At 48.4% G+C, this 21,154-nt stretch overlaps 1 protein-coding gene across 1 annotated transcript in view; it reads left to right on the top strand.

Moving 5' to 3' along the window:
- ANO2 (anoctamin 2) overlaps positions 1-21,154 on the top strand; it is a 335,785-nt gene that overhangs the window by 77,391 nt on the left and 237,240 nt on the right. The window contains exons 5-7 of the mRNA XM_086404358.1: positions 12,193-12,344; positions 13,448-13,502; positions 17,223-17,274. Of these exons, the coding sequence (XP_086260484.1) occupies positions 12,193-12,344; positions 13,448-13,502; positions 17,223-17,274 (259 nt within the window). The remainder of the gene's footprint in view (positions 1-12,192; positions 12,345-13,447; positions 13,503-17,222; positions 17,275-21,154) is intronic.

Genomic DNA, 21,154 nt, shown 5'->3' on the forward strand with positions numbered 1-21,154 from the left:
TTTTGATAGTTTAGTGATTCCTCCTCGGTGACCAGACAGTAAAAAGCAGGAGAAACTCCATGAACTTTATTGAAGATTGAGATTGTCTAGATCCTTAATCCTTAGAGGAGGGTCACTGACTACTCAGCCTTCATGATACCTTTCAGGACAGATTCTTTCGATTATTATAAATATCATTGATGATTTTTGAATGAACCAGAGGGGGAGCTGTTCACACTGATGGGCTGTGGGGGGTCCTCTTCTTGTTGTCTCTGCCTGTTCCCAGGCATTTGTTTTTAATAGTGATGTGGGGTTGGGTTTATATTTGATATCTTTATGGGCTCTTTGGTGCACGCTCTTTGATTGCTATTTAAATAGGCTGGAAAGAGTACGGAACACTTGTACTTATTCAGTTTTGTTTTCTGTGATTCTTCTCATCTTTAAAAATCAGAAAAAACCAAATTGATGCCATCTCCGTGCCATTGTTTCCGTGTGGAACCTGCGATGGCTTGGGGCCACCTTCTGGATGTGCATGCAGGCCTGGCAAGACCACAGACCTGACTCAGGGATCACAAACAGTGATGCCAAAAACATGAAAATGTAATGGGAAGTGAATTTGCATTTTTGAAAATTAAGTTGTTTTTAGGCTTGTGATTGAAAAAAATGGAAAGAGAAGTGGTGGTTTTCCTTTTGAAAGCCTCACATCTGACTGAACTGGGGCAGCATGTGCCAGATGGGTGGGCAGGGACCTGGACCCTGGACCCCGTGCTCTTGGGCTGAGAGCAGAGGGCAGTGCATAGAATTTGTCAACTATAGTAAAACAAGACTGAGTAGCTGGGATATGTGGTCGCTTTCTCAATGGGAGACATGGGAGCATGGGCCGTGGCTGCCACTGTGGGCGGGGGAGGAGCGAAGCAGGGAAGGAGGAGGGGGCGGTCAGCTTCAGGCACCTTGGTCTCATGGGCAGAGCTCTTCTTACTCAGTAAGAACTGGAATCAGTGATATACTGGTTTATAATGGCTCTTGAGATCTGATACATTTTCAGAAAATTTGCAAGCTGGTCATAGTACCACTGATTGAAATTGGCCATCAGTTCAGTTCAGTCGCTCAGTCATGTCCAACTCTTCGCAACCCCATGAATCGCAGCATGCCAGGCCTCCCTGTCCATCCCCAACTCCTGGAGTTTACTCAAACTCATGTCCATCGAGTTGGTGATGCCATCCAGCCATCTCATCCTCTGTCTGTCCGCTTCTCCTCCTGCCCCCAATCCCTCCCAGCATCTGAGTCTTTTCCAATGAGTCAACTCTTTGCATGAGGTGGCCAAAGTATTGGAGTTTCAGCTTCAGCATCAGTCCTTCCAATGAACACCCAGGACTGGTCTCCTTTAGGATGGACTGGTTGGATCTCCTTGCAGTACAAGGGACTCTCAAGAGTCTTCTCCAACACCACAGTTCAAAAGCATCAATTCTTCAGCGCTTAGCTTTCTTCATAGTCCAACTCTCACATCCATACATGGCCACTGGAAAAACCATAGCCTTGACTAGATGGACCTTTGTTGGCAACGTAATATTTCTGCTTTTCAATATGCTGTCTAGGTTGGTCATAACTTTCCTTCCAAGGAGTAAGCGTCTTTTGATTTCGTGGCTGCAATCACCATCTGCAGTGATTTTGGAGCCCCAGAAAATAAAGTCTGACACTGTTTCCACTGTTTCCCCATCTATTTCCCATGAAATGATGGGACCGGATGCCATGATCTTAGTTTTCTGAATGCTGAGCTTTAAGCCAACCTTTTCACTCTCCTCTTTCACTTTCATCAAGAGGCTCTTTAGCTCCTCTTCACTCTCTGCCGTAAGGGTGGTGTCATTTGCATATCTGAGGTTATTGATATTTCTCCCGGTAATCTTGATTCCAGCTTGTGCTTCTTCCATCCCAGCATTTCTCATGATGTAGTCCGCATATAATTTAACTAAGAAATTGGCCATAGTGGGCATATTTACACCATAGAAATCAGTGACAGCTACATATCAGCCATCCAGCCCCACACACGGAGGTGGTTGGTAAGCGTTTACCAGTGCACGGTGAATCAGAGCCCTGAGAATGAAGGCGGAGTGTGCAGTCAGAGTGCCACGGTGGACTAGCGCTCTCCAGTGGTGGGGGCGAGCAGGCTGGAACCTGAGGGTGTTATGTGATTTCTTCTGTGGACATTAAAGTGCTGTTGGTCAGAAGGGAGCTGGGAGTGACCGTGTCTCTTCAGGGACTCTGAATTAATGCCATATCAGTCACCTCTGGTCAGAAAGGAACTTCTCACTCCTGCCCACTTGCTCACTGCAGCCCAGCTACACAGATCCTCCAAAATACAAGCCTGTTTCCCTCTCTGGGCCTTTTGCTTGACCTTCCCTCTGCCTGAGGACCTCCAGATACCAGGATGCAGTTACCCACTCCACCTGGGTCTCTGCACAGACTGATATACCTGACTCCCCTGTGTGAAGTGGGCCCCTGTCTCTCTTCTTCCCTCCACCCCCTTCTCTTGTGTGTGTGTGTGTGTTTAACACTCAGCACTGCTGGATACTGAGTAATGTGTTTGTATCTTTGCTTTATTGTCTGTATCCTCACTACACTGGAATCTCCAGGAGGGCACCGGTTTTGTCTCTTCCTATTGGCAGCAGCACCTAGAAAGGCCTGGGTACAGAGCAAGCAGTAAATCAACATTTGATAATGAATGAAAGGATGGATCTCATTACTAGCCTGGTTCATTGGTCCTGGCTTACTGCAGTGTTGCTGAGATGGGTTCTGAGTCTTCATTCAAGGGCATTGGAAGAATGCTGTGGTCCCTCAGGGTGGTCTGCAAGGGGGTGGGGGGAGGCAGCATTGTGATACACGGACCATAGCAGCCATCCCTGATCTGGGTCCTCAGTAACCCCTTCAGTTACCAAAAAATCATTTAGAAATAGTCTAATTGTACCTGGAATGGGGCTGGGTTGTGTGTAAGGAGCCCTAGACCTTGGAAGGATCATGTTTTTTATTCATTCACCCATCCATCCATCCGCCCAGTGAATAGTTATTATCATTATGTCTGAGATATTCTGCTGATGGCTGGTGATGCAGTGGTGACTACAGCTGGTCTTGGCCCCATATGGCTTCGGTGTGGGGAGGATTCAGAAGTTAAATAGCTGGTGATGAGCTGGGAGGCTCAGGGAGCAAAGATCAGGGTAGACAGAGAGCTAACGGAAGAAGACCAATTCAGATGGCGGGGAGGTGCAGGGTACTGGAAGGGTGCCTTTGAGCTGAGACCCAAGGGCTGGGTAGGAGTTTGCCAGGTAGGGAGGGCAGGTGAGAACCTTCCTGGGAGAGGGAAGGACATGTCTTCCCACCCCACACAAGAAAACCCTGGCCTCTGCAGGGAGCTGGGAGGAGGCCAGTGTGCGTGAAGCACAGAGACTGGGGACAGGGCGTGAGGGGGTGGGGTGGGTGGGGACTGAGGCTGCAGGGGAGGCAGAGGTGGGGCTGGAAGGGACTCATCAGCCATGTAAGTAGTTTGGACTTTCTCCCACATTTTTAAAGTCAGCAAACATTCATTCATGTGTAGAGGACATTGAAAATGTAATTAAAAACCATAAGTGAATCCAGAGTTAGACCTCAGAGAATGTGCGTTTTGTAAATACATTGCTGTGTGCATTTGGCGAGGCTGTGGACAGACATTGACCTATGGGCACAGGATGGGGTGGAGGGACTGGGGAGCTCCTGCTCTTGGTGGGCGCTGGGGCTCCTTTGGGCTCTAGGATGCAGCTGAACAGAGTGGCTCCCCGTGCTCTTTGCATCTGGATTGGTGGGGGGTTTAACGTCTGCTTGAGTAGGTAACTAGGCTGGTGCATGGAGTAGGTAACCAGATCTGTGCACCCTCCGATCTGGGTTCAGTGCCCCTGTGTCTGCCTGCATCCCTCTCTCTCGTGCCCTTGGGTACCAGTGGAGCAGGAGAACCATGGATGTGTGAGCCCCTCTTTTTCATAACTTCTTTAGTCCAGCGGCGTCCACCCCAGTCCCGTTTGCAGGGCGACCTTCCACACTGCCTGGCTTCCCTGTGTGTCTGAGCCTTTTGAAATGAAAGTTGAACAGGTGATCATTTTCAGCCTAGTTGACCCTCAGTTACCCAGTGACCAGAGGCACAGAGGAAAACACAGATACCTGGAAGGGGAGACAGCCTGGGCTAGTGTCTGGCGCCACAGGTGTAAGCAGACATGTGCTCGTAGCTGGGCTCACTCTCCATCGTTTTGTCTAGTTTCTGCTTTTCCTACGAGTTGCAGAGAGAGGCCCTCTTAGATCAGTGTAGATGAGGGACTCATGGATAATCAAGATTATTCTGTTTATGTTTCATATGGTTATGGGCTTCCCAGGGGGCACTAAGTTCATGCGTGCTCAGTCGCTTCAGTTGTGTCCAACTCTTTGCAGCCCTATGAACTGTAGCCCACCAGGCTCCTCTGTCCTTGGGATTCTCCAGGCAAGAATACTGGAGTGGGTTGCCATGCCCTCCTCTGGGGGGATCTTCCTGACCCAGGGATCGAACCTGAGTCTCCAGCGTTGCAGGTGGATTCCTTACCACTGAGCCACTGGGGAAGCCCGCCCAGGTGGTACTAGTGGTAAAGAATCCGCCTGCAAATGCAGGAGACCCAAGAGATGTGGGTTGCAGGAGACACCCGCCAACGCAGGACACGCAAGACATGCAAGAGGCTTGGAGAATTCTGTGGTCAGAGGAGCTTGGCAGAGGTCCATGGGGCCTCAGAGAGTCAGACACAACTGAGTGACTAAGCAATGGCAGCATATGATTATAGCCTTCCCTTGATCTTTGGGTGCTGTTGGATCTCCTAATGTTTGTGTGCCATTGGGCATGTTAGTAAAACTTACTGTGCCTCAGTTTCTCTACCCATAAAATGGGGCTAGCAGCCTGTACTGTCCATGATAGACTATCACTACAGCCTCGATTCCTTGCATCCCACTGTGCCTCAGTTTCTCTACCCATAAAATGGGGCTAGCAGCCTGTACTGTCCATGATAGACTATCACTACAGCCTCGATTCCTTGCATCCCGTGAAGGAACATGATTCCAAGGCAGGAAGGAAACAAATTAGCCCTCAGACCACACTACTGTGCCCCTCTGGAGGGGAGAGGCTGGGGGAGATGAGCGGGGTTGGGGGGAAAGAAGTAACAGAAGAAGGCATCTTGGTAAACCTCTTAGCCTGTGACAGTAGAGCCAAAGTGAGCTTTTATGAGAACCACATTTGAGCCCTGGGATGAAAAATAAGAGCAACATACTTTAAAAATTATTTATGATTTTAAGCACATGAAAGGCGTATCATGTACCCGGGGAGGGCATAATGGGGACCAGCTGGTGAACATGTGTCCTGCCATTTCTGAAGATGTTCTTCATTCTCCTATGTCCAAGAATAACAGTAATAATGATGCGGCCGCTGATCATATTAATAATACTAAAGTGGATCAGGGCGCCTTTCCTGGACCCTGTGGAACACTGGGGAAGAGCTGGGCTGCTGGGCTTGGTGGGGGGCTGAGAGGGAGCTCTGGCTCGCTTCCTTCTCGGGGACCACGGAGCCTTTCCAAGGATCAGAGGTTTGAGAAGAGAGCCTGGATGGGGAAGTCAGGAAGCCTGGGTCCTGAGGGCTGGGTTCACCCCCCATGCTGGCAGTTCCCCACTTCTCCGAGGCTCAGTTTCCTCATCTGCGACTCAGTGTGCAAATGCAGCTGGTGGGACTGGCTTGCAGAGTCTTTGTGGATCCTGCTGACATGGAGCCTGTGGGATTCCATTGCTGGTTGCATGGCTGAGCATTCTGTGTATGAAGTGAGGAGGGGTCCTCCTCACTGCTGGGCTTCTTCAGCCCTTGGAGCAATCAACCTCTAAACTCAGCACCTGGTACCCAGGAGATGCCCAGATGTGTGTATGCTATGAACAAATGTTTCCTTTTCATGAGCTGTCTAGAGCCATAGAAGGTTAGACTTGGACAGTACTTTAAAAGCCATTTAGTCAAGTTCTGTCTTTTATAATCCGTGAAGTGGATTCGGAGAGGTGCTCAGCCTTGGGCTAATTATCCCCACTGCTGAGCGGACCCCAGGACTCTGCCACAATGCCCCTCGAATGGTGAGATTTCCATCCAGGCTGGTGGGAAGAGGGGCTGTTCCCAGCCTTGCAGATGGGTTTTCTCTAGTGTCCGGCAGCTTCTCAGGAGGACTGTCTGCAGGATTCTGCATGGAGCTCTCTCCCTTGGCTGCTCTGTCCTGGGAGCTCTGGTTGCTCTGGTCTCCCCTGACCTACTGCCTAGCCTCCTCAGCCCAGGGAATGTGCTGGGCTCCACCTGTTTGCCCTTCCTGCCCTGCAACCCTGGACCTTTCTCTGGACAGTGAGCTGAAGCAAGGCCAGGACTCATCTGTTTCCTTCTCTCAGGAAGTCATTGCTGCCCGAGGTCTGGTATCTTCAAAACTGCTCTCTTAGTCATCTTGGGCTGCTTCAACAAAATACCAGGGGGATCAAACCAGTCGATACTAAAGGAAATCAACCCTGAATATTCACTTAAAGGACTGATGCTGAAGCTGATGTGCCAGTACTTTGGCCACCTGATGGGAAGAGCCAACTCATTGGAAAAAACCCTGAGACTGGGAGAGATGGAGGGCAGGAGAAACAGGGGGCAACACAGATGATAAGATGGTTGGGTGGCATCACTGACTCAATGGACATGAGTTGGAGCAAACTCCAGGAGATAGTGAAGGACAGGGAAGCCTGGTGTGCTGCCATCCATGGGATCACAAAGAGTGACATGGCTGAGCAACTGATCAACAACCACCAAAATATCACAGACTGGGGGGCTTATGAACAATAAGACTTTCCTTCACCCAGTTCTGCAGACTGAAATTCTGAGACCAGGGTACCAGCATGGTGGTACGAAGGGTGTGAACCCTTCCTGGTTCATAGCTCACACCTCCTTGCTGTGTCTTCACATGGAGGAGGGGGCTGGGAGCTCTGTGGGGTCTGTTTTAGAAGGGCACTAATCCAGTTCATGAGGACTCCACCCTCATGACCTAATCACCTCCCAAAGGCCCCACCCTCCAATAACCATCACTGGGCATTAAGACTCAGGACAGGAATTTTGTGGGAAGAGAAACATTCCAACCATAGCAACCACTATTTTGTGTTTTTTAGTCTGAGTATATTGGCTCAGCTGGGGTAAATCTGCACCCTGTTCGTCCGTCATAGTGGGAAGTGGAAGTTCCCCAATTCTCTCTTTAGAGATGAGGACTCTGAGAGGGAAAGCACCTTGTCCAAAGTCACACAGCTTGTTAGTGTCAGCAATGGCTAGGACCCAGGTTATTCACTCTGTAGACATTATTGTGCTCCTCATGTATGCCAGGCATGCAGGGCATGCTCCCCAGACACCCACAGTCTGTTGGAGAGACAGACGAGTGAACCACGAGTTAGAAAAAAGTGTGGCCAACATTAGAATGCAGTATTTATTCATAGGATGCTAGGAAAGGTTTCCTGAGAAAGCTGGTACTTGAGCCGGGTGGAGAAGGAGAAGGAGGGTGGCCAGGTGGAGCAGGAGGGGAGGAACTCCAGGAACAGGGACAACATGTGCAAAGTGACGAGGGGAAGAAGCAGGTGCTTTGTCCTCCAAGCTTAGCACCCATGGAATTGTGCATGGGGCTGCCCACTCTGTCTGACTGTGGACCTGTGCCATGCTGCATCCCCAAGCATCTCAGCGGTCTGGGAAGTGGGCCAAGGTACCTGCCTGGGTGTGTGTGTAGGGCCTGCAGCAGGGCTGTGGGGTGGAGGTCTTCTTGACTCTGGCCTTAAAAACCATTTACATTTCTCTTGGAAGTGGATGATGCTATTTGCAGGGATTTGGAGCACCCACTGGGGCTTCCCAGATGGTGCTAGTGGTAAAGAACCTGCCTGCCAGTGCGTGAACTGCAGGAGATATGGGTTTGATCCCTGGGTCAGGAAGATCCCCTGGAGGAGGGCATGGCAGCCCACTCTAGTATTCTTGCCTGGAGAATCCCATGGACAGAGGAGCCCAGCTGGCTATAGTCCATGTGGTCATGCAGAGTTGGACACGACTGGAATGACTTAGCACGCATGCACGAAGCACCCATCTCCCAATCCAAGAACAGGCAGAATTTATCCTGGACCCATTCCTGGTTCCTCCAAAGACATGCCACAGGCCACATTCCCTTTAGCCCCATTCTCTAGGGAGCTCTTCTGGATCAACTGCCAAGAGGAGGTCAAGACCATCTTGGAGGTGCTCAGCTAACCGTCTGCCAGGACACGATCCTAGGGCAGGTGTTGGGTTATTACCGAGTACAGGCTGTCCTAGCCTCTGCTGAGGCTTGGCTCCCATGAGCCTTTGCAGCTGGTGGGTAACCTTTCAGCTGGCCAGGGACTTTGGGCTGTGGCTTTATTCTCCAGCCTGGTTTCTTCCTACCAAGACCTCCTACCTTATGACTCTCCTGTCCCCAGCATGGGCTGCTTGAGTGGCAGCCACTCCTGTCATCAACGCTGGGTCCCTGGAGAGTTACCATTCATTTGTTCATTCATTTAACCAGGGGGATGGTTTGAACAGTGTCCTGCCTTCATCACGATTGTTTGGCGGGGCAACTGGGCATGAGTCAAATAATCATTCAAATAAGTTTAAAATCACAACAGTGATAAGCGCTGTGACGGAGAGGCATTTGGGCTCACAAAATGCTATGAAGATGGGACTTGACCTTGTCTGGAAGCCAGGAAAGACCTCCCCGAGGAAGTGACAATTGAGTGAGAACTCAAGTGTGAACAGAAGTTGGTGATGGGGAGGGAGGAGACAAAGGGTGCAGATTGCTAAAAATACAAGTGGCTGGGTGCAGTGAGCGTTGAACCATGGGGCCAAAAAAAAAAAAAGTGACGACTTCTACAGGGCCCCATGGGCTGTGGTGAGAATTTTGGTTTTTATTATAAGAGCAAAGCAAAAAGGAGAAGAGGGCAGCAGAGGATGAGATGGTTAGATAGCATCATTGACGTAGTTGGACGTGCATTTGAGCAAACTCCGGGAGGTGGTGGAGGACAGGGAAACCTGGCGTGCTGCAGTCCATGGGGTCGCAGAGTCAGACACGACTGAGCAACTGAGCAACAGCAGCAAAATGAACACAGTTCTAGTAAACAAAGAAATCAAAACCATAAGTGTTACTATATTAACCAAGGTTAACAGCTGCTTGGCACTTCCAGCCCCACCCCACCCTCCGCTCCACACACTGGCCTCCATGTGCCTTTCTGCTGTGACAGTCACGGCTCCTCCATCAGAACCCCAAGGGCCCAAGAACCAGGCTGGTTTCACTGTTGTTTAGTCGCTAAGTGGTGTGCAACCCTTTGTGACCCCATGGACTGAAGCACGCCAGGCTTCCCCGTCCTTCAGTATCTCCTGGAGTTTGCTCAAACTCACTGAGTTGGTGGTGCCACCCACTACCTCATCCTCTGCCACCCCCTTCTCCTTTTGCCTTCAGGCTTCCCCAGCATCAGGGTCTTTTCTAAGACCTCGGCTGTTTCTAACCCTTCTTAAATCCAGTTTGAACTTCCCTGCTTTTGTGTTTGCTTGGAATGTCTTTGCCAATATTTGTTCAAGCCTTATTCATTAAAAGTGTTTGTAAGGTAAGGTTAGTAGAAGTATGGTCAAAGCATGTGTAGAGGCTACAATAAATGCCCATCTCTAGGGAAGGAACTCAACAAATTAGAACGTGTGTCTGCTGTGTAATATGGTGCCTTCATGAAGCTGGGTGTACATGGACTGACCTGGAAAGATATGTGTCTCAGATACATTGCTGCACATGAAAAGCAAATTGTAGGATAATACGTTAAATGCCATCACAGGTGTGTTAGAAAGATATATATATATATATATATATATAGGGAGTATATATGTGTATATATGTATATATATGTGTGTGTGTATATATATATATGGAGTATATCAAACATACTCCAAATTGTTGATAAAAGTTTCCTCTGGAGTGAGGTTGAAAGTGAAAGGAAGCTGTTAACATTAGTTAATACACTTCACGATTTTTGTTTCTTTTTCTCTCATTTTTTCTTTTGCGTTTTTTTTTCCTTGACTGCACCTCAATGTATGAGGAATCTTAGTTCCTTGGCCTGGGACTGAGCCCATGCCCCTATAGTAGAAGGGCAGACTCTTAACCCCTGGACCACCAAGGAAGTCCCTGATCTTGGTTTTCTTGTTTACTTGAACTGTGTTAATTTTGTAATTGAAATTAAAACACATAGAAAATAGTATTAGAAGAGAGAAATAAACCGGGCTTATGTTTAGTTGTTAGATTGGGGAGGTTCTCTCCTTGCCCCCAAATTATCATAATTTCATTAAAGAACAAAAAGAAAAAGGAAGGTGCCCTTTCTGCTCAAGTCCAGCAGAAACACTGCTCCTTCTATGAAGCACGTTCCTGATCCCTCAGCTGGACTTGCCGCCTCCCCTCTTTGACCCTTTGAAGCGCTTTGTGCCCCTTCGTGGCATGTGTCTCCACTGATCTTACAAGTGCTTCATACATGTTTTACTGCCGCTTGAGATTTAAGCAACTTGAGGACATCATGAAAGAGAAGACAGTTGGCTTCCTTTCAGGTCGTAGGATCTGAGTGTGGCTCTTGTTCTGGTCATGCACTGCAATAGGACAAATTCAATCCAGCTTAGTCCAGAGATCAACCCAGAGATCGAACCCGCATCTGGGTTCTTTACCACGAACACCACCTGGGAAGCCCCCTTGGAAGGAGGGCTTGTGTAAAAAACTTGTGGTTCATGTTAATCCATCAAAGCTTTGCTATGAAGAGTACAACCTCTGTGTCTCAGTGACAGCATCTGTGAATTAGAAAGACCGGATGCTATACTGTAGGCAAGCATACTCTATGCATTATAAGAAACTGTAGGTTCTATGGACTTCGCTGGTGGCTCAGATGGTAAAGAATCTGCCTGCAAGCAGAAGACCCAGGTTCGATCCGTGGGTCCGGAAGATTCCCTGGAGAAGGGAATGGCAACCCACTCCAGTGTTCTCGCCCAGAGAATTCCATGGACAGAGGAACCTGGCGGACTACAGTCCATGGGGTTGCAAAGGGTCAGACACGACTGAGCAGCTAATACTATAGGTTCTATAGTGATTATCTTGGTAATAATGCTGTGCTTTACTCAAGAAAAGTACTTCTTTACTCAAGAAGGTGCTTGAGTAAAGCACTCACTAGGTGTTCAGTACTTTGAAAGCAGACTCATTACTAAGAGGAACATAAGGGAAGTGATGCTGGATGATCACATAGGGGCATGGTCTAGTCGGGTACAGACTTGAGATTGGGTTGACAAGCGTTAAACCTAAACAGTCACCCAGTTACCATCTGTGTGACCTTTCTTTACTCTTCTCACCCTTCTGAGCCTTAATTTCCTCATCACAACAGGAGAGTAAGATTATCTACCCAGCTGGGTGCACTGCATGTTGGAGCTCACTTGGGTAAAGTGCTTAGTATGGTGACATCATGGGCTTTCTAGGTGGTACTAGAAATGGCAACCCACTCCAGTGTTCTTGCCTGGAGAATCCCAGGAACGGGGGAGTCTGGTGGGCTGCTGTCTATGGGATCGCACAGAGTCGGACATGACTGAAGTGACTTAGCAGCAGCAGTGCTAAAGAATCCACCTGCCAATGCAGGAGATACAGGAGACTTGGGTTCTATGCTTGGGTCAGGAAGATCCCCTGGAGGAGGGCATAGCAACCCAGTCCAGTATTTTTGCCAGGGAAATCCCATGGACAGAGGAGTCTGGTGGGCTTCAGTCCATAGGGTCACAGAGAGTCAGACATGACTGAGCGACTGAACACCATCTGTACACACACACGATGACATCACACAGTAGGCCTCCTGTGACGATGTAACGAAGCCGTATAGGAAGTTTGGACCCCTTACTGCGCTCCTCCTTTCCTGCAAAGGTCACCTTCTTCCATGCAAATAGTTGAGGGTGTTCGCCACTGTGTGAGAGCAGTGGAGGAAGGGCAGGACCCTCTGCCTGGTTTCCCTAGCTCGTCCTTCCCCCCGAGTGTCCCTTATGGGGGATTTGAGCCCCGTGCAGCTCTGGCTGCGAGTCCTGCTCCTCTGAGTGTCGGATGTGGCCTTCTCCTCCTCTCACTGGTAGCTTTGCCTTTGCAGATGTACGAGATCAAGTCCCAAGGCAGCATTGCAAAGACGTTCAGCAAGATTCTGCACAAGCTGAGTGCACCCCTGAAGCCTCGAGTGCCCGAGCACAGTAACAGCAGGATGAAGAACCTCTCGTATCCGTTCTCCAGGGAGAAAATGTACCTGTGAGTAGCGGGGGCTGTGGGGGGTCAGGCTGTGAAGCAGCCATCCAGATATAACCATCCTTCTATAATAGAGAGGAAGCCAAGGTTCCGGGTCCGTCCAAGGTCACGCTGCCTTAAATGGCTAAACTGAGACTGGCATGTTGACTTCCTGGCCGGCTGTTCTTTTGCACTCTGCGTCCTCCCCTCCCTGGGCCCTTTGTCCACATCTGCCTGGACATCTGACCTGCCGCCTCCCGCGCATCTCCATCACTCATCTTCTGGGTTCCTTCAAGACCAGTTCTTAACACCCAATGAAAACACGCTGTCCATCTCTTGAGTTTTCATAGCAATGGTCTACAAGCGATCACATTCTACTCTGCATTAGTGACTTGGAAACACGCCACAGTGCCTGGGCTCCTGGGGCGGGGGCATGGTTCAGGTGTCTGTGTTCCCTCCAGCACAATGCACTAAAGGGGTGGGCTTTTGGTTTTTTTTTTTTTGAGTGCAAGGTCAGCATTTGAAGTTTAGAACAGACATAGGTCTTGCATAATTAGGAGTTTGGTATCTATTATGATTTTTGTGACAACAGGGACAACATTAAATGAAAATTTGAAAAACAGTTATAACCCCAACATCCAGAAACTGTACTCTTCTTTGCTGTTTTTTTTTTCTTAAACTTTGTCCATACACGGGAATCCTTTTTACTTTTGTTTTTAAAACTTATCATTGTGTAACATTTTCGTATCATAGTCTAAACGTTTCTACAGTATTTCTAAAGTTTTCATAATTATAATTTTCAAACAGCTGCATGATAATCTATCCTTTAGGTTTTGAAATTGCATATTCCCTCCATAATCTTTGTTATAAGTAGCTTTGAAAGGAATGTTTTAATGTAGGGAACTTCTTTCCTTCTGTTGAGATTGTTCTCCTAATGATACATTTCTATGAGAAGTTTTCAGAATTACTGGGTCAGAAAGAGCATAAACATCATAAGTGTGTATGTGTGTCTTACCCACCTAGCTATGTTGTTTTCTAGAGGCTTGCCTGGGGGCCGGGGTGACAAGCAGTCCCAGGATAAGGATACAGCAATGAAATGCACTGACAGGCTTTCTTGGTGTCTGCAGGTACAACATCCAGGACAAGGACACTTTCTTTGATAATGCCACCCGCAGTCGCATTGTAAGTAAACCAGCTAACCAGGTGCTTAACCAGTTGTGGTGGGCTCGGGAGGGGGTGGGGAAACCTGAATCCCCTTTGACGGGGCATCTCTCTCCATCCCTGCTGCCTCCCATCATCCTTTGCTTGGAGTTGCCTAGCAACAGGGAGGAGAATTCAGGAGCTTCCCAATCTCAGTGGTGAAATAGTCTCAGGTTGTGAAGGATATCTCCTCTTTATGGTTGTCCCACCTGGGCCCTTCTTGGAATCATAAAAGCAGGGACTATCAGAACTTGGGGCCAAGGGTGGAGGGACTTTCAGCTAGTCAGGTGACTCCTTTGCTTGACAGTTGAGGAAACTGAGGCTCTACGATGTAATGAATTAAAAAAAAAATCAGGCATATTGTTGGTGTCCGAAGAAGTGCTCACTGCTGAGCCTCTGTGACTCTTTCTTTCATCCTCAAAGGGTCCTGGGCATTGATGTGTCAGAGAATGTTAAAGCTGGCCTGTTTGTCCAAGGACACAATTACCAGCCTGTTCAATAGAAGCCAACATTCATGATGATAGCCGTTCTTCTACTGTCTTTTTTGTTGTTTTATTAGACTATTTAACTATTTGAAATACATATTTTAAAAGTCTCAGAAGCTACAGGACAGGCAAGACGGCACAGCAACAACTACAACCAACCAACCAACCAACAAAACCCCCAGGAAATGTTAATAAACAATAGAAGTTAATTTATTTCCTCTATGTATGCAAAATGATGCTTTCCTGAAATTTCCTAGTCTATCCATTGGAATATAATAAATCCAAACCATAAGTAAGTATAGCACGGATGATCATGGGGGCTAATTGTTGAGCTGTGTTGAGGGCGCTGAGGCTGGATGCTGTGGTAATTGCTGGGGTGTTTGCACAGGGTCTAGAGGAAAGATGGGATACAGGCATGCCATGCATTTTCCAGTGTTCTCCTACTGTCTTTTTCCCTTTCAAAGCCAGGGTTCTGGATTTTGAAGGATAGTTGATTCTAATGAAAATCTGCCTAGGGCCTGGACCCTGCGGCCCCAGTCTGAGCTGTAGGGCATCTCTGTTCACTATATGTTTGTCCTCTACCCACCTGGAGAGCCTACGGACAGAAGAGGAGAGAGAAAGATGGGCCCCAGGAATGCTGATCACAGTGGAAACATGGCATTGTGTTTCCCTCGGGAAGGACTTAGGTTCAGATAAGGAGGAGGAATGAGGGTGAGCCTTGTATCGAACAACTGACTGTTCAAAACTGGGAAAGGAGTATATCAAGGCTATATATTGTCACCCTGCTTATTTAACTTATGTGCAAAGTACATCATGCAAAATAATGCTAGGCTGATTGAATCACAAGCTGGAATCAAGACTGCCAGGAGAAATATCAGCAACCTCACATATGCAGGTGATACCACTGTAATGGCAGAAAGCAAAGAGGAACTAAAGAGTCTCTTGATGAAGGCGAGAGAGGAGAGTGAAAAATCTGGCTTAAAAGTCAACATTCAAAAAACAAAGATCATGGCATCCAGTCCTATCACTTCATGGCATAGATAAGGAAAAACTGGAAAAAGAAACAGATTTTAATTTTTTGGGTTCCAAAATCACTGCAGATGGTGACTGTGGCCACAAAATTAAAAGACTTCTGCTCCTTGGAAGACAAGCTATAACAGACCTATATAGCGTATTACAAAGCAGAGACATCATTTTGCCAACAAAGGTCCATCTAGTCAAAGCTATGGTTTTTCCAGTAGTCATGTACAGATGTGTGAGTTGGACCATAAAGAAGGCTGAGCGCCAAAGAATCGATACTTTTGAATTGTGGTGCTAGAGAAGACTCTTGAGAGTCCCTTGGACAGCAAGGAGATCAAACCAGTCAATCCTAAACAAAATCAACCCTGAATATTCACTGGAAGGACTAATGCTGAAGCTGAAGCTCCAGTACTCTGGTCACCTGATGCAGAGAGCCAGCTCATTGGAAAAGACCCTGAGGCTGGGAAAGATTGAGGGCAAGAGGAGAAGAGGGCGGCAGAAGATGAGATGGTTGGATAGTATCACCAATTCAATGGACATGAATTTGAGCAAACTCAGGGAGATAGTGAAGGACAGGGAAGCCTGGCATGCTGCAGTCCATGGACAGGGAAGCCCGGCATGCTGTAGTCGCAGGGAGTCGGACACAACTTAGGGACTGAACGACAGCAACAGCTTAGAGGGACTTCCATGTCAGCAGGGTGGGTGAGAAGGGACCGAGGATTGCAGGAAGCTACAGAACATTTCTAAGTCATGCTGAAAACATAGCCTTGACTCTGCCTGCAGAATGGGCAGGAAAACACTCCAGTTCCCTTGGCCTGGTGTTCTAGGAAGATTTAAAACGGCCATATGATTTCTTTTATCTGCCTATGGAAAAAAGCATGAACCTCCCATTGTCCTGACTGGTGCTGTTACAAGAAGTTTAACTCTCACCACGGCTCAGGTCCCACGTCTTGGGGGGGAAGTTATAAGGAGTCGTGGAAATTACCCGATAATTGCAAAGTGCTTGTAAAGTAATGGACTGCCATATAAATGCTGTTGCTAATTATTATTGCTGTTGAATACGGCACCGTGTTATAAGTGAATTAAACATTCTTGGGCCCCATTCTGCTGGAAGTCATTTATTTTCCACTCCTTCTGGTCTGTGGCTGGAATGTGGGAGTGTAAATGGTGATGGAGTAACACATCTTTTCTCATCCTGGAGGCATCTTCCTTCCCCTCCTGCTCATTCCCTAGTCTACCCAACTCTGTGACAGAGGGAGAGAGGCTTGAGGTTTGTCTTGGGGTCTGCTCTGACCCAGACTTTGGTCTGAGGATCTTGCCCGCATCTCCTTAGGCCCGTCTCCTGTGCCCTCTTCCCTGTGGCCATCTGGGCAGACCAGTCACATGTCCCAGCACAGAGTTCTGTCCCTGGCATCTCCTTAGAGCTGGGCACAGGCTTGGGACCTGTTGGAGGGCACTTGTTGGCCAGCAGGTTTATGCTGCCCCCTGGGCTTCCTTGGCTCGGATGCTCTCAGCACTCTGCCCTCACAGTGAGTGACAGGGTCCATGCAAGCTCCCCACTCAGGGACTGTTGATCTGTTAATGAGCAGTGGTCCTTGGTCAGCCATCGCTATGCACCCAAGGTACTCTCTCAGATGTGGAGTCTTGAGGACCTGGGAGACCTACTCTGCCTGGGGAGGCAAGATGCTCAGGCAAAAAGCAGAGAAGTAATACTCCCAGTGACCAAGATATAGGGGGCCCTTTCCCAATTCCCAAAGCACTTTCATGGTTCCCCCAAACATCTCCGAGAGACAGCTCTATTACAGAGGGGACCATGGGCCCTCAGAAGCTGCCCGGAGCTTGCCCAGGACCCCTCAGCAGCAAGGCACTGTTGGGGCTGGTAAGGAGGGCACCCCTCCTTCTTGCCTCTCCCCACCCTCCAAGTGTCTTCCCAAGCCCTCGCAGAGGGGTGTGGGTCTGGGGTCCCCTTCCTTCCTGTAACTTCAGTCAACATACAGCCTTTTCTTCATTTTTTGGGAGGGGGGGTAAGGTGTGGCGTGTATGTGAGGAGGTTAGATGCTCTGTTTGCATGGGCTTGACCAGGAGTCTGTGAGCTGGCACCTGCCTAGGTACCACCCCCCCGCCCTGCACACACACACACCGGGCCGGGCTGCAGTACGTGCCCAGGTGCTCACAGCCTCGCTGTTGTCTGTTTTAGGTGCACGAGATCCTGAAGCGCACAACCTGCTCTCGAGCCAACAACACGATGGGTAAGGACCCTCCCACCACGGGCCGTGCTAATGGGGGGCCAGGGCAGCCTTGCAACAGACGAGAGCAAGACAAACAGATGCCCACACAGAGGGGGCGCCCCACCTGCCCCTGGGTGTAGAGGGGGGTCCCATTTCTTGTGGGGCTGGGGCTGCCCCCCAGCCTTCACCCCGGGTCTCTGTCCTTCCTCTCCTTTCCCTGAACCTACGCTGACACCTTCCACTTGATCCCAAGTTCAGCTGCTTTCTTTTCACCATCTCCAAAATGTTTCAATAACTGCCCAAATCGTGGCTGGTTTTTGTTCATTTTTGAGAAGAAAGACATCTTAGTGGCCTTTTAGTCCAAGCCTCTGCCTTGATGTTTAAAGAAGCTAACAAGCAGGGAGGGCGGATGAGTCTGAAGATGCCTCTTCTGAGTTCAGCATCCTTGTCACCATGTCTGACTGAACCTGTTTGCCTTGTGGTTTGATTTTTGAATCCGGGGGTGTTTGTGTTTGAAACAGGACCCCCAGCATTTGGGTACCAGGTAGGCAGTTGGGACACTGATGGATGATGGAAGGGACACAGGTGATGGGGGGGTGACACCATGAATTTACATCCATGCTCAGGTGTCTTGTCCATACGGTCCCCCTGCAGGTGGAAGGCTCTTTCCAAAGGGGCTGTTGTTACTCATCCCTCAGAACACTTGTCACTCTGAGGTGGTAGACCTTTCACTTTTGAGGCAGCTTTGAGTTGAAAAGAGTCATTTAGAGAAAAGTCTAGGGAATAATAAAGTAGGCAGCCAGATCAAACCAGTCAATCCTAAAGGAAATCAACCTTGAATATTCACTGGAAGGACTGATACTGAAGCTGAAGCTCCAACACTTTGGCCACCTGATGCAAAGAGCCAACTCATTGGAAAAGACCCTGATGCTGGGAAAGACTGAGGGCAGGAGGAGAAGGGGACAACAGAGGATGAGATGGTTGGATGGCATGAGTTTGAGCAAACTCCGGGAGACAGTGGAAGACAGGGAAGTCTGGCATGCTGTGACCACGGTGCTGCAGGGACTTTGTGACTTAGCATGATTTAGCGACTGAACGACAATAGCTGAGGACCACCCGAGGCGGCAAGAGATCGGAAGATGTATCTAGTGTTTTCTTGTGGCCTCTGTCAAAGTCCTGGAATTTGCCATCACTCAGCTCAGTTGGTAAAGAATCCGCCTGCAATGCAGGAGACCCCAGTTCGATTCCTGGGTCAGGAAGATCCCCTGGAGAAGGGATAGGCTACCCACTCCAGTTTTCTTGGGCTTCCCTTGTGGCTCAGCTGGTAAAGAATCCGCCTGCAATGTGGGAGACCTGGGTTTGATTCTTGGGTTGGGAAGATCCTCTGGAGAAGGGAAAGGCTACCCACTCCAGTATTCTGGCCTGGAGAATTCCATGGACTGTATAGCCCATGGGGTCGCAAAGAGTCAGACACGACGGAGTAACTCTCACTTTCATTGTCAAAGTCCTGGAATTTGCCATCACTGCTAATCCAGTTCACTCTTCAGTTGTATTAACTTGCCTTACATCCTCCTTGGCTGGACCAAAACTGCTTCCTCGGGTGTCACAAGTGATCTTTTACTGCCCGCATTTCATGGCCTTTTCCTCCTCCTCCATCTTCTTGCATCTTACTGCATGAAGACCTGCTCATTGAGCCTCCGTCTTCTGAGCTGAGACCCAGGGAGGGGCCACTGACCCACTGATCGCTGTCCTTCTGTTTCTTCCTCCTGGATCACACTCTGCTTCCTCTTCCTCCTCCCCCATTTCCAAGATTGTCTTCTCCACATTCCTTGGACTCCTCATTCTCACTCTGAACCGAATTCTTACAGCATTGAATTCCTATTTCTCCCGGCTCCCGTTCCACACCCATCTTTATAGCGACTGGCTAGATACCTCCACTGAGATATTCCCAGAACTTTGAAATCAGTGTCTCGCTATGTCCATTTCCATCTCTTTCCTCATTTGCCCTCTCTGTCTCTCCCGCTTTTCTGCCTGTTAACATGACTACCCTCTGGTTTTACTCTTTCTGTTCCCTTTGCTGTAATGTCCTAGCCCACGTCTCACCTGGGCCCACCCTCCAGACCGAACAGCTCTGTCCCCTGGTTCTTCCTGTATGCTCTCTCCTTGGAATTCCCATAAGTTCCGTGTCTTTCTCGATGCCTGTGTTCTGTGGCTTAGACTCCCAAGACAGTCCTTGAGATGTGTCTGGGTCGTCTTTTATCCCCCAGTGCACCTGGCTGGGTGCCTTGTGTGTTCCACTCAGTTGACTTGCTTTATTGAACTAATTAAATGTGCCCAGCCAGCTGGTTTCACAGCAGTAACTGCTGAGTTCCCAATGATGGGTGTTTGTGGACAAATGACTTCAATTCTCTCTAACTCAGTTTTCCCTTTTAGGTAAATCGGGGTGAGAATGATCTGTCTTGCAAAGTTTTTGTAAAGACTGGATAGAAAACTGTTTGTTTTGTAACCTGGAAAGTCCTTAAAAACTGAAGTTTATTTTGTGGGCTGCCTCTAGATTGGTGAAAGGTCATTAGAGACCATCTACTTTACGACAGCCAGTTTTTATTTCCCACCTTTGAGCATCTGGGGGGGTGTGTGTGTGATGCCACAAAGTCAGACATCTTAAGGATTTTGTTGTTGAGTAGTTTTCAACAATTTCTTTCTTTTTTGACATTTAGAAACCATTTATTAAGTGCATGCTCAGTGTCAAATAATGTTTTAGAAACTGAGAGATGGCAAGATAAATTTGACCTAATTTCTATCCTCATGGGGCTCTTGGTTTAGCCATGTGGACAAACATGTAAACAGATAATTATGAGATGATCGGGTAGGTATGATATTAGAACTGTTCAGAGAGGGCGAAAGGGAACACAGATTCAGAGCAGCCCACTCCCATGGATGCATCTAAGTATCATCGTAAATTATCTGGTGTTAGGACTTCCCTGGCGGTCCAGTGGTTAAGACTCTGAGTTTTCAATACAGGGAGGGTGGGTTCAGTCCCTGGTTGGGGAACTAAGATCCCACATGCTGCGGGGCATGGCCCCAAAATATTGTCTAGTGTTAGTTTCATGGCTGCCTGGGAAAGCTGGTGGGTCAGGAATTATCTCTAGTTACCAAAGGCACAGGATGGATGGCTCATTCAAGGTCACATACTGAGACACTGTCAGAACTGGGACGAGAACTTGGGTTCCCTCACTCTGATCCTGTCTCCGCTGCAATCCGGATGCAGAGACCTAGGCATGGAGTCAGGCTGAGTCTTCACGCGCTGCTGCTTCCACGGTAGTCGCGGATGATTTATTAGCTCCTAACAAGAGACGTGTGACTGAACTGTGTTTCCCAGCAGAGGAGGATGCTGAAGGCCAATTTTCCGGTTGTTTGATTTCTGCCTGGGAAAATCCAGCACCCTTTCAGCTTTTTGGCTGACTTACCATCTTACTTAGAAGTTCAGAAAGAAAGAGGAATGTGATAACATTGTGAGTCCTCAGGATAATGCGGGCCTTTGAGCTGTGGGTCAATTTTGATTTTATTGCCCTTCTCTCTGGTTTTATAGAGAAACGCAAATGGGCTAGAACTGGCTTAGATTTCCTCCAGAGGAGGTTTGCCTCATAAAAGTAAAAGAAAAAGGAAGAATGGGATCGTGCGTGGAATTGTTTTCCAAGGTATTTTCATTGATCTTTCAGCCTCAGATTTACCCTTTATGTGGTATTTACCATTACCTTTGTGACCAGTTTACAAAGCTTTATTCCCTTCCCCATTGTCCTCAATTACAGTAGAGATTAGGAGATGGAAAGGATGATAAAGATCAGAAATATTCATAGAAGATGGAAAAATAAGACTAAAGATAATAATAATTCAGACATAC

This window comes from Bos grunniens, chromosome 5, assembly GCF_055505025.1.
Source record: "Bos grunniens cultivar Pamir isolate PY7600 chromosome 5, Bosgru_T2T1.0, whole genome shotgun sequence".
Classification (NCBI taxonomy): domain Eukaryota; kingdom Metazoa; phylum Chordata; class Mammalia; order Artiodactyla; family Bovidae; genus Bos; species Bos grunniens.